This window comes from Herpailurus yagouaroundi, unplaced genomic scaffold (genome assembly GCF_014898765.1).
Source record: "Herpailurus yagouaroundi ecotype Mexico unplaced genomic scaffold, PumYag 165, whole genome shotgun sequence".
Taxonomy (NCBI): Eukaryota; Metazoa; Chordata; class Mammalia; order Carnivora; family Felidae; genus Herpailurus; species Herpailurus yagouaroundi.
Window position 1 is genome coordinate 21,965,334 of NW_024412406.1, and position 13,302 is coordinate 21,978,635.

General features: G+C 42.3%; 1 protein-coding gene across 1 annotated transcript in view; it reads left to right on the forward strand.

The window, feature by feature from the left end:
* The window catches only part of ASPH (aspartate beta-hydroxylase), a 229,473-nt gene that overhangs the window by 158,438 nt on the left and 57,733 nt on the right, over positions 1-13,302 (forward strand). The window contains exons 16-18 of the mRNA XM_040487723.1: positions 2,289-2,375; positions 9,018-9,168; positions 11,586-11,722. Coding sequence (XP_040343657.1) covers positions 2,289-2,375; positions 9,018-9,168; positions 11,586-11,722 — 375 coding nt within the window. The remainder of the gene's footprint in view (positions 1-2,288; positions 2,376-9,017; positions 9,169-11,585; positions 11,723-13,302) is intronic.

The window sequence follows — 13,302 nt, forward strand, 5'->3', positions numbered from 1 at the left end:
TCCTTCCTTCCTTCCTTCCTTCCTTCCTTCCTTCCTTCCTTCCTTCCTTTGTTTCTTTCTTTTATTTCTGCTTATTCTTCTTATAATAATAATAATAATAAATAATAATACAGGGCAGTTACAAGAAAGTCACACAGAAAAAGATATTTAACATGAATCCTTCATCCCTTAAAAGTGGGTGGGGGGAGGGATGAGGATTTTTAGGGCGGTGAAACTCGTCTGTATGATACTATAATGGTGGATACAGTCCGTATACATTTGTCCAAATGCACAGAATATACAACAGAATATACAATATGAACCCTAAGGTAAACTACAGACTTTGGGCGATTTCGATATGGCAGGCTCATCAGTTGTAACAAATGTACCACTGTGGTGCAGGATGTTAATCATGGGGGAGGTAGCAGGTATATGAGAAACCTATACTTTCTCTCAATTGTGCCATGAGTCTAAAACTGCTCTTAAGAAATAAAATCTTTAAAGAAATTAATACCGTGACAGGGCAGCATATTTTAAAAAGCTATACAGACTTTTCTGACACTAAATGTGATGTGGAGTCTGTGTTCCCGGCCCGATTGATCTCTACAGCCAAGTCCCCGTTGTCAGCATGAACCTGCCTCTCGGGTCCGAGGCCTCCCTGGGCTGGGCCCCGGTATCTTGTGCTGCACACACATCCCCCACACAGCACATGCTCCGTGCAGTGTCTGCCAGAGCTTCGTCACTGTTAGGAGACTTAACCGAAACAGCACCCCCACAGCCGAGTCGAGTACCCTCGTCTCCATTTTACAGGCCAGGCACCTGAGGCAGAGTCGTAAGTAACTTGCCATACGTCATGCGCCTTCCAAGTGGCGGAGAGCAGACTCACATCAGTCGGTCTGGCTCCGGAACCGGCCCTCGTAGCCGCTCCACTGTGCATGTATCTCCCACCAGCCCCTCAGCACCACTTACGGGCACGTGAGAGGAAGTGAAAACCTCTTTCTTCGAGAACGTCTGCCTAGAGAACTGATCTTACGTACCTTTAATATGAACACTGCCCGACTTTTCTCTAGTCAAGTCTGTCCGAAGTGGGTGTAAATAACAGCGGGGTAGGAGGTGCAGTTTGCTGTGCACAGCCACGTTGGAGAGGTACACTTTGTTGTGTGAAAACTCACTCGGTGAACGTCAAAACATACAAACCACAGCACACTTCCGTTTAGATGAGGAATGAGTGGGTTTACCAGTGTATAGGGCGCTGAAGTTCATCTCAAAAAATCTGTCTCTATCCCATGGCTCCCAACATCCTCGACCTGCATCCGTCCATTGGAAACCAGGAGACGTGTGCTACCCCCTGGAATGGCCGTGGATGGAGTGTGGTGGGGGGAGGGTTCCTCACCCTCTATTCCTTTTCCTGTGGTGGTGGTGGTCAGAGACTTATCACAGGTGCTTGGGCCATCTTCTTAAGGGCCCACATGCGCTCCGGGGAGGGGGTCACATGACCCAGAGTCAGTGAGTTTTCCCAGTCAAAACCCTCAAAATTGATTGGAGGGGAGCCAAATCAACCCTGATGTCCAGTGGGTGACAGGTACCATGCCAGGGGGCCTTCTCAACCTGCAGGCCTCACCCCCACCCCAACAGGTGCTTCAGACTTCTCCTTGCAGACCCCAGGACATTCCAGCTGCCAGCAGTATTCTTCCCCCAACTTGAAACCTAAATATTGTCTTCAAGAGCGTAGTCAGGGATTTTGTAGTGTTTGGTGACAGATGGTAGCTACAGTTGTGCTGAGCGTAGCGTAACGTAGAGTTGTTGAATCACTGTGTTGTACATCTGAAGCCAATGGCAGACTGGGTGTCAACTATGCTTCTGTTGAAAAGAAAATGAAGAACTAATGCCCACAGGAACTGTGCATCTAGAGGGAAGGTGCAACTTTTTAAACAAAGACTTATAGTACATCATTTGCCAGGTTTCTGTTTTTAAAAGAAATAAAGTGCATTTATGTTCATTTTTACTTGTATGGTTGCCATACTTGTTAATGTTTTAAAAATCTTTGGTAAAACTGTCTTTAGACTCAAAACGGAGTCCAGGCAGTTTTGACAACATTAGCTGGTGAATATTAAAAAAACTATATTGGGTGACTCAGTCGGTAGAGCATCTGACCCTTGATCTCAGGGTCATGAGTTCAAGCGCCACACTGTGCGTGGAGCCTACTTAAAACACACACACACACACACACACACACACACACACACACATACTGAATAACATTATGCATCTGAACTTGCCGTCTTTACGTAACTGCCTCTTCCTAACAGGGAAAAATTGAGGAAGCATTGAGTGCATTCCAAGAACTGGTTCGCAAATACCCTCAGAGTCCACGGGCGAGATACGGAAAGGCACAGGTATTCGAAAACCCTCCTCTGTAGAAAATGTTTTTGGTGTTTGTATTCTGTGTCATTCTTTCACTGCCCACTATTTTGCACTTCTCTTTTCTCTTGTAACTTATGTATAGAATCCATTTCTCATGCATATGTGTAAAGTCAAGCAAAAAATACTGTTGTAAAGGAGACAATTAACTTGCTATTGTGGCCTGGTGAATCCAACAACATTTTCCTGTCCTCCCTCCATCGGACTTCTCTCTGGTTTTCAAAAGAAGATCAAGAAGAATGCTTTTGTCCTCGATTTCCCGTCACTGTCGTGCCCCATTCCTCAAAGTGTTCACTGAAGGCTCCTCGGAGCTTTAAGAACCTCAGTTTTGTAACTAGAGGCTGCAAGTGTGCTTAGGAAAGACGTGAAAATATAAAGTGGAATCTACTTTGTTTTCGCTGTGGTTTCTTTCCGCTGACTCCTTTCTCACCAGCTCCCTTCTCCCTACCTCCATTCCCTCGTCTCCTTTCTTCTCTGACTTTCCCCATCTTCCAGCTCTTTGTTTTGTGAAGCGTGTCCACATTCATCTGTAATTACATACACCCACCAGATGCCACGTGCTCTTTTTAGACCCTGGGATTATCATAACGAACACTCTAGAGGTCTCTGTCCTTGTGGATCTTGTATTCCCGTGGAAGGTATTTTGAAGGCTACCTAGTCACAAATTACTTAGAGAAAGCCCACTCTATGCCAGGCCCTGTTCTAGGCCCTGCAGATGAACCCCTCGGCAGAACATACAGAGTTTTGTCATTGTGATGGCGAAGCCTAGGACAAGATAAGATATAATGCTTGTTAGTGGTAAGGGCTAAGGAAAACCTAAACAACAACAACAACAACAACAAAAACCCCCAAAAACCGCACAGCATACGATGTGGGAGGGAGTTGATATGTTGGATAGGGTGTCAGGGAAAAGTCTACCCGGGAGGTGACAGTTGAGCAAGGCCATGGGTAACTATATAAATAAACATATATTTAAGCATATTAAGGCATTAAGCATAACTATATTAGATCATCTTATATAATACATATCATAGGGGCGCCTGGGTGGCGCAGTCGGTTGAGCGTCCGACTTCAGCCAGGTCACGATCTTGCGGTCCATGAGTTCGAGCCCCGCGTCGGGCTCTGGGCTGATGGCTCAGAGCCTGGAGCCTGTTTCCGATTCTGTGTCTCCCTCTCTCTCTCTGCCCCTGCCCCGTTCATGCTCTGTCTCTCTCTGTCCCAAAAATAAATAAACGTTGAAAAAAAAAAATTAAAAAAAAAATACATATCATAAAGAAAAGAAAAGCATACCTATTAAGATTTTTTGGCTGCAGGTGATGTGATTTGAGGACGACAGGGCAGATAGCACTTTAGATAAGTTGATCAGAAAAGGCCACTCTAGCAAGGTGGCAAGTGGCTGAAACGTGACAAGGTTACTGAGGGAGCTGTGCGGGCCGAGGGAACAGCTAGGCCAAAGGCTGTGATACAGGGAAGCGATGTTGGCAGAACCAGCTCCAGAGGGCAAGAAGGGCAAGCTGAGAGACGGTGAGGCGGCACAGGTGAGGCCGGGGCCGCACGGATGGTATTTTCCTTGCCCCAGCTTTATGCATGGACTTGGGCATCTTGTTTTTTCGTAAAGATTGTTTTGGTTCCCGGTTGGGGAATAGATTAAGGGAACAAAAGTAGGAGCAAAGAAGCATAGGACAGTATTCCAGGTGTACTCCAGGGACAGTGGCGTGGAGATAGGGAAATGGCTGGGGAGGGCTTAATGTTGGCTTAGGTGTACAGGTCAGAGGGAGACAGGACTTGAGTCCTGGATTTTTGGTTCAGCCAGGTGAGGAAAGAGAGTGCTGGTTACTCACAGGGAAAACTGGGAGAGGAACAGATTGGGGAGGTAGGAATGAAGTCAAGAATTCACTTTTCATCCTGTAATCTTTGTGATGCCTGTCGGACATTCAACTGGACATGGCAAGGAGACATTGAATTTATGATGTCTGGAGTTCAGGATAAAAGCCAGGGCTGATACACAATGTGTCAAGCAGCAAAACTCCCACAGTCCCGCCTGGTGGGATGAGATTCTCAGCCCTACTGGGACACAATCCCAAAACTTTCCAGACCAAGGAGAACCCGACATCACCCCTTTGGAGGGAGTCAGTGCCGTGACTTGTATATGGCACTCACATGGGAACTGACACATCTGTGGATAAAACAAACAGGTTTTGCTTTGAACTAAAGGCGGCCACCATTTGAGACCCAGTTGCTCAAATTCTTATCTTTCTATTAAACACTCACTTACTAAATTTTAATAAATTAAGTTTGTGAAAGATTAATGCAAAGAAGTTCCCCCTGTCCATGGTACAGACCAGGGGTAGTAGACAGCAATTATATCATTTTTGTAAATTAATTTGGTCAGTCATCCTCCAAAATTGCTAAATTCATTGGTGTTAAGCAAGACAGAATGTGTTCATTACCAAAAGATGATGCCTGTTCAAATAAGTGATGGGCTTTGTTACCAGTATTGACAGTCATTTGATTAAGAAAGCATATTAACTAGAGAGAATAATGATGGATACACATGGTAATGTAATTTAATTGTGGCAAAAATTCTTTGTGTTTAGAATTTTTCTTTTTACGTGATGGTGATTGTGGGTGCCAGAGTCTAAATAAACTCAGTACTTTCGCACATGTGATTGTTGGATTCGTATCTTTATTTAACAGTAGGAATTTGAGATTTTGGCCTCAGGCGATATTTTTTTGTCCCTAAACTATTCTGCTACAAGGTGTTATTGATACTAATGTTAATATGGTATTAAGCAAAACTTAGGCATGGTAAAGTAAATTTTAATAATTTAAAAGAAATTTTAAATGCCTAGGAGTTTTAAAAATAAGAATTTGAAAGAAGATGGATTCCATAGGGAGGAATAAATGATGAATTTTTCATTCTTTGTTAGCAAATTAAACAATTTTGTGGGAATATCCCAACAATTTTTTTTTAATTCAGCAACGTTAAGTTAAATACAAACTATAATATCCATCATTTCTGAAGCAGCACTGATACTATGTTATTCTTTGGATCACCATGAAAATCAATTTTGACCAAGTTCCCTGAATATCAATACAAAATGTTAAATTATAAATTCAGTTCATTTTATTATCTTACACAAACCATTAATGCCTCTGAGGCAGAAAATGACATGTTTCCTAGGAAGTTTGGATGGTTGAATTATTTCAAGTCAACAAAAGGCTTTGTGATGTTAACATCCTAGAACAAATGTTCTGTACCTGCCCAAACCATTTTACGTACAGATGCTAAGCTGATAGCAATAAATCTGTACAATTTTGATTTTCAAAGCAGTCTATTAGTTTCATTCAAGAGATTTTAAGAAGTATATGCCATTTTAATACTGATATTTTCCCAATTCTGGAAGTTGTAAGAAGTTTTTACCTCATTAAAATGAAGGAACTTGGGATAGGTGGAGGAGAGGGAACAAGGTATATAAACTTTATCATCTTTCTGTCTTTTCAGATTGAGTTTTAGTTAGATATTTATTTCAATTTCCCTAAAGAAGGATTATCTTGGTAGACATTTCTCCTTCCGCCAACCTCAAAGAAACCCTCCGGATCCAGGATCTGTTTCGTAGCTTGAAGAGACTGAGCTGCGTGGTCTCAAAAGGGCTCTCTCAGCTCCAGAACTCTGTCATTCTGGAAGTTATCTATGAATAATCATGTTTTGGGGAGTTAACTCACCATAGCCAAACTCAGAGGAAACTGATGCCTAAACAGAAAAGCCAGTATGTGAATATACCGAAGGCCATAGGGGCAGGATGACCAGTGTGGGTCATTGACATTGGACTTGCTCACCTGGTAGATAAGTCTATAATGGAGACAGACCACTTACAGATATGAACAGGTAGATAGCAGTATATTCTGAAGCTCTTTCTATCAATTTAGGATGAACTTCCCCTTTTTCATCGGGAAATTTTCATCTAGAAAAATCATAAATCTGTCCACTTCTCTCTCTCTCTCTACTGCTTCAGTTCTAGTCCTCATCATCTTGGGACACTTACCTAATCAGTACACAGAACAAGTTATTCTTTGATGTGATATTTTCTGAAAAGTTCTCCACAGATATTTCATCAATTTGTGCCAATTCTTACTAGTTCTGCTTTGGAACAGGGGAGGGTGGGTCGTTTTCTTATCACGCCCACAAATTATGGAGTTGTGCTTCATTTTGGTTCTTCAGACAACTATATATTGACTGCAGCCCACACTTTATTTAGAAAAGGTAAACATGTTAAATAGGATATTCTGAGAAAACCCTTTATACGCCACTTTTAGCCTCTAACTGGTATCATTTTTCCTCAAATGGTAATCTTTGAATTATAGTGTACTAAATCTGATGGGATTTTAACTACCATTTTACACATTCTCCTCTTTATCCCTCTCATATTTCATTCCCCACTCTCAATCTCCAGCAAAGACTCTTGCTTATTTCACTAAGAAAATGGAAGTATCCAAAGAGAACTTCTGCATGATCCCACTACAGCACTAACAGCCTCCCTTCCCCTCCTGCCATATGCTCCGCCTTCTCTCCTGTTCGCATGGATCAATTGTTCTGGTCCCCTTTCCCAGCCTCTGCACCTGCTGAAGGACATCATTCTGATTTTTGCATTTCCTGCATCATCACACTTTCCCTCTCTACCAACTCTTTTGCATCAGCTTAGAAACATGCTGTAATATTTGCCATTATTAAAAAAAAAAAAAAATCTCTCCCTGGTCTCCACATTCCTCTCCACTTACTGGCCCATTTCTCTGCTTCCCTGTAAGGGTTGTGTGCACCTCCTTCCCTCCTGGTTTCCTCTGATCCTGCTCCGTTCTGTTACGGGTCCCCAGTTGTCCCATAAAAAATGCTTTTACCAGGCTCATCAGAAGTGCCACAGTGCCCAATCCAGCATCATGACCAAGATGCCCAAGCTGATGGCCACTTCGAACATGATTGATCGCTCCCTCTTGTCACCTTGTATCACTTTGTCACTTCTTTGTTGTTATTTTCTCCTTACCTTTCTTTCTCTGTGCTTTTTGCTGGTCCTCCCTGTCTTTCCAACCTCTCTCCTGAACCCCAGACTCCTATATGTACCTTTCTATCCAGTATCTCCACTTGGGTGTCTAATCAGTGTTGAGTTCAATAGGTCCAAAACAGAACTCCTGATTCCGAATGCCTACCAACCTGTTCCTGCCCTCTCCTCCCTTTTTCAGAGGACGGCAGTTCTGTCTGGTAATCGCTCCAGCCAACACCCTGGAGTTTGTCCTTGACTTCTCTCCCTCCCTTTCTGCCACGTTCAGACCATCTGCACATCTTTTGGCTCTGACCTTCAAAATGTATCTGCAATCCAGCTATCTCCTACCACCTTCATCCAAACCGTCATCATCACTGCTTGTCTGGGTTCCTACTGGAGCATCCTCACTGGCCTCTGTGCTTCTCTGCCACTCTTTCGGTCTGTTCTCCATACCACTGCCAGTGTGGTCCTTTCGATCATGTCAAAAACCCCTGTTGTGGGGGCGCCTAGGTGGCCCAGTTGGTTAAGCGTCCAACTCTTGATTGCGGCTCAGGTCATGATCTCACAGTTCATGAGATCAAGTCCTGCATTGGGCTGTGCTGACAGGGTGGAGCCTGGCTTGAGATTGATTCTCTCTCCCTCTCTCTCTCTCCCTCTCTCTCCCTCTCTCTCTCTCTCTCTTTCTGCCTCTCCCCCTGTTCATGTGTGCGTGCTCTCTCTCTCTCTCTCTCTCTCTTAAAATAAATAAACATTAAAAAAAAACAAAACCCTGGTGCCTTTCCATCTCACATGGAGGTACTGTAGTGGAATTGGCAATAGCTTGCCAGGTTCTTCGCTGCCTGACCATCACCCTTCTCCTAGTCTCCTCCTTGCCCTGCGCCTGCACCCGCCTTTCCTCCACCCGTCACTTCTCCCTCGGGGCCTTGCTTTTGCTGTTTTCTCTGCCTTGGAATGTTCTTCCTCCGGATATCCTCATGCCTCACTCCCTCACTTCTGTCAGGCCATCCCTGCTCACCCTGCCTAAACTAACTTTTCCCAACCACACCGGGGCCAGCACTCCTGAGCCGGCTGCCTTTTTGACCCACAGCATTTATGGCTGCCAGGCACATGGTACTTTCATTTGTATGTTGTCTTTTTCTTCATAATGAAGCAGAATGAGAAAAGGGCTTTGTGTTGTTTATTTTGCCTGCCAAGTGGCTCTCGGGTAATAGCTGTTGAATGAATGAGTGAACACACAAACTACTGAGACAATAGGAAGTACGGACTGGAGCTCTGTCTGTGTAATGTTAATATATAACATGATACAGATCTCCATCAGCCCAGCATATATTAATTCCTCTTGCTTTGATGGCATTTTTTCCTCCTCTGCAGCTTGATAGCTAACCGGTCTTCGTGTTACTTAGATAGCATGTTGTCTTGCTTTTTTTGGTTTGCTTTTGAATCGCTTGAAAAGGAGAAAATTTTAATGTGTCTCAGATTGCTTTTGATGCATGTCCAGAAATTAAGTTTGCATGCATATTTTGGGTGATTGCAAATATATCTTGTCATGGGACATTTATCCAGTGTGGGGACTTCCTCTAGTGTGAAGACGATCTGGCCGAGAAAAGAAGGAGCAATGAGGTGCTTCGTGGGGCCATCGAAACCTACCAGGAGGTGGCCAGTCTGCCCGATGTCCCCACAGACTTGCTGAAGCTGACCTTGAAGCGGCGCTCAGACCGACAGCAATTTCTGGGTAAGATGGAGTAAGAGTTAATTCAACAGCAAATGCCATGCTGTATATTCTTAGAAGAGTGTAGTTACCTGGAAGGGAACCTGACTTTCATAACTGATTTCGCGTAATTTACCTGAAAGTGTCCCAGACGGAAATGGCAGTCCTAACCTTAATACTTAGAAAGATACAGATGGTATTTTACCACCTTTCCCCCCTCCCACCCCCACCCCCCACCCCATTTTAAAGCTAGGCAGATGGGATGCTCGGAGGTTGGATAATTTGCCTAAAGAATCATAGCTAATAAACTAATAGGTCTGGAATCAAAAACTCTTCCTGCGGTGCCAGACTCTTCTCTCTTAACCATAACAAATTGATTCCTGGAGGTTGAAGTTTTAAGTGCAACAGTTTTTATAGAGGGAATATTAGGAGTTCCAGGCACTAAAAATTTTGCCTGCAAAGTTTGACTCCATACCAAGGGAAATGATAGGAAAAAAAAAAACAAAAAAACAACTTCTTAAAACCACTAGGTAAATTTGCAAATGCTTTGAAAAGAGCAGCATAAAGCATCCTCTCTGACCCAGGTTCCCATGCCAAAGGCAGATAAGACTAGCTCTAACCTAACTTCATTATTATCAGGCTTGTAATTCTCTCCCACCTAACTCGTCATCAGTAAACCAGATGGAAGAATCTAGGCCAAGTGTAACTGCTCAGGTGGGTGCTAGTGGCTGGGTAAGTTACATGAATAATTATTGATGTCCCTAGGAGAGGCTCATATAAGTAATATTGGGAGCCAGCTGACCCTGTTATCAGATAGGAACAGAACCCAAGTTATGATTAGAAACTAGAAGGCCTATTAGACTTCTATTCAGAAGAGCCAGTCCAGAAGAAGATAAGCATATGGCACCCACACAGGATGGAAAAGGCAAGGGTGCCACTCATTGGAGGCACTTGCCTTAGGCATAAAATCAGTATTACTGAGTGTTTTTCTTGCCTCAGTCTCCAATATGGCTCTGTTAGGCGCTATTCACTTAGTCTGCCCTTAAAATGTTGATATTTCTTTCATTGTGGATTTTTTTAGAAAGAATGCATAAAAGTATCGCTCATCTTGATTACTGAATTTTTGGCAGCCTCTTCAGCTTTGCTTTGAGTATCTCACTTGCCTCACCTTGTTTCTGGCCCCAGTGGAAAAAGACTGACTATAAATAAATCTAACCCCCTTCTGCAGCCATCCTTCAATACTTGAATATAGTCTTTTTCCCCAAATGAGAATAAGGCAAGTTCATGAGAGGAGGCTCTGTGAGGAGAGGATTATAGGGAGAAGATGTTGTTGAAGGTGACAAGGTGGTGAAGTTTACTCACAGTAGAACACAGTTGGGTGATGCAGCGTGGAAGGAACAGAGATAGTAGCCAAAGGGATTTTCCATCTGGGCCTTTGCAGTGGTTAACAGGGGAACTGTAGGAACAGAAGAAACATACGAATCTAAATTGGGCAGGTAGGGAGGAAGGGAAGAGTGGAGTCAGATTTGTTAGTGAGGGAATGAATAGCTCAGCAAATCCATTCAAGATTGGCCAGTAGAGGGGCAAGGCCATGGGATAAACTGGTGATGTTTTAGGCCGAACAGGTTAACTGTTAGCAGGACGTACAACTGCATTAGCCTGATATCCCATCATACTCTTGGCTAATAAATACTTCGTTTGTGGGCAACTGAGCCCTTTAGGGAATTAATTTTGTCATGTATACTAGCCGTCTTTTGCACATTTTCCCATATTCAGTTTATTTCTGTGTGGAGGAGTAGTGACAGTTGGCCCCAGAAATTTTAAATTTCCATCCGATAGCCTTAAAAATCGACCAGAACTAGGGTTTTCATGATGCCTGTTGTGCATAGTATCCTATCGTCCACCAGAGGGTCCCATAATACCAGATGATGTCTCCTTCGCTCCATGACTAGGTTATTCGTTACCTAGAGATGAGGACAGTCTTATTTGGAAGCAGCTGCAGAGGTGTACCTCAGTGCCTTTTCAAGTTCCATACAAGGTGCTAGACTCGAAATCTGTTAGACTTTTTATTCGTTCTCTATTCATAATCTTGAAGTTAATCATGATAAACCAAAGATACACCAGTGAGACATTTTTTTACAAGGAATTGCTAAAACTTTTCAAAGAGGGAATTTGACGTAAGAAAAATGTTGATGGATTTAGAAAATGAGAATGTGTTTAAAATGTGTATAATCAATATTACATTTACTATCTACTTATAGAAGTTGTTGATAATCATCGCAATTGCATGATGAAAGCTGAAGAGGCCATCATTAAAACTGTATGGTCAGATTTAAGCTGGTCTCAGGGCTCTATTGAGTAGTCTCTTGTGATTCACACTCTCAATACAAAGATATATTATTGATGTTGGTTGGTTTGTTTGTTTCTTCCTACCAAATCAGGTCATATGAGGGGTTCCCTGATTACCCTACAGAAGTTAGTTCAACTATTTCCTGATGATACTTCTTTAAAGAATGACCTTGGAGTGGGGTACCTCTTGATAGGAGATAATAACAATGCCAAGAAGGTTTACGAAGAGGTAAGCAAACAGCAGTCTCCTGTTAACTACATCAGATTGTTTTGAGCAAGAAGTTTTAATATTATTGTAAATCGCATTTATTGCACCCAATCTCCTGTTTTCTTTGTTTTAAATTAGGTTAAGTGGAATGTAAGCATTATTATGTTGACATATTCGAAACTTTGTTTTCATCCCTTTTTTCCCTTAATCAGAAAAATGTAAATTTTAATTCGCACTTGGTACAGCAAAACCTTCAACTTATAATTGTGATCGTTTTAAAACTGTATTTATCAGTCCACAGACATCCTTTCTGACAGTGTGCTTCGTGACAGGAAGTGAAACTCCATTTTTCCATGAACGTTAAAATACATAGCCTTTTCCTTTTTTCACAAAAAGTCCGATCTACAGAGAGACTACAGACCAGGAGCCTTTCAGGCATGTGGAGTAAATTACTCACCTCTTGGAGGGCAGTGACTCTTTGATCCTCCAGCAGGGATGCCTTTGAAGGGATTTTTACCTTATAGTGGTTATTTTAATAGATAACCTCCAAGTCACAAGTAACTATAAATCTAGGAAGCTGTGACTCCTTCAAGCAATAAGGAATTCATTTGGTATAAATAGGATACCAAATGAACTTTGACACTGGAGAAAGTTAATGCATCTATAAAAGAAAAGGAACACATTTACCTGTTATTCTTTAATTTAGGTGTTTTGGTCCATGGGTTTTAAGCTCGTGTGCTTTACCTCAAAGTGCTACTACTCAGTGATCCAATATGATTCCTCCTGATTGTTTTTTTTGTAAGTTTATTTATTTTGAGAGAGAGAGAGAGAGAGAGACAAAAAAGAGAGAGCACATGCATGAGCAAGAGGGGGAGAGCAGAGAGAGGGAAAGAGAAAATCCCAAGCAGGCTCCATGCTGCCCACATGGAGACAGACTCAGGGCTCGAACTCACGAACTGTGAGATCAACCTGAGCCAAAATCAAGAGTTGGCTGCTCAACCAACTGAGCCACCCAGGCACCCCAATTCCTTCTGTTTTAAAAATGCTGTCAAAATATGGTGATTTCATACTCAGGCTAGGGACTGGATCTATTCACAAAGGGATGCTTTCTCCCTTTTATTGGTGTTGAGGCTTAATTGAAAATCATTGAATTTCAGAACAATTTTCTCTTCTTCCTTCTGATAATTTTTATATTTTCTGAAGGCTGCTGAATTTTTAATATGTAATATTTGAATTTGTAATATAATATTACACATTTTATAATATGTGTAATATCTGCATAAAGTAGATTGATCCTACAGCATTGAAAATTTGTGCCATTTGCTAAAATACCTGGTCCAGGTCCTACAAGAAGTCCATGTGGGTTTGTAGTTGCTAGTGACCAAAACCTAATGCTTAGTTTTGTTTAAGAGACATATCATGTATTTCACAATTCAGGACCTTATGAATATAAGAATTTTCCACCTATATCAGGATACCTAGATATACCCATTATCCTGCCTATCCTAGAAGCCTTAGAGATGGAATTGTAGATTTCCTTCTTTCTCTCCTCCTTTCCTTCCTTCCTTCCTTCCTTCCTTCCTTCCTTCCTTCCTTCCTTC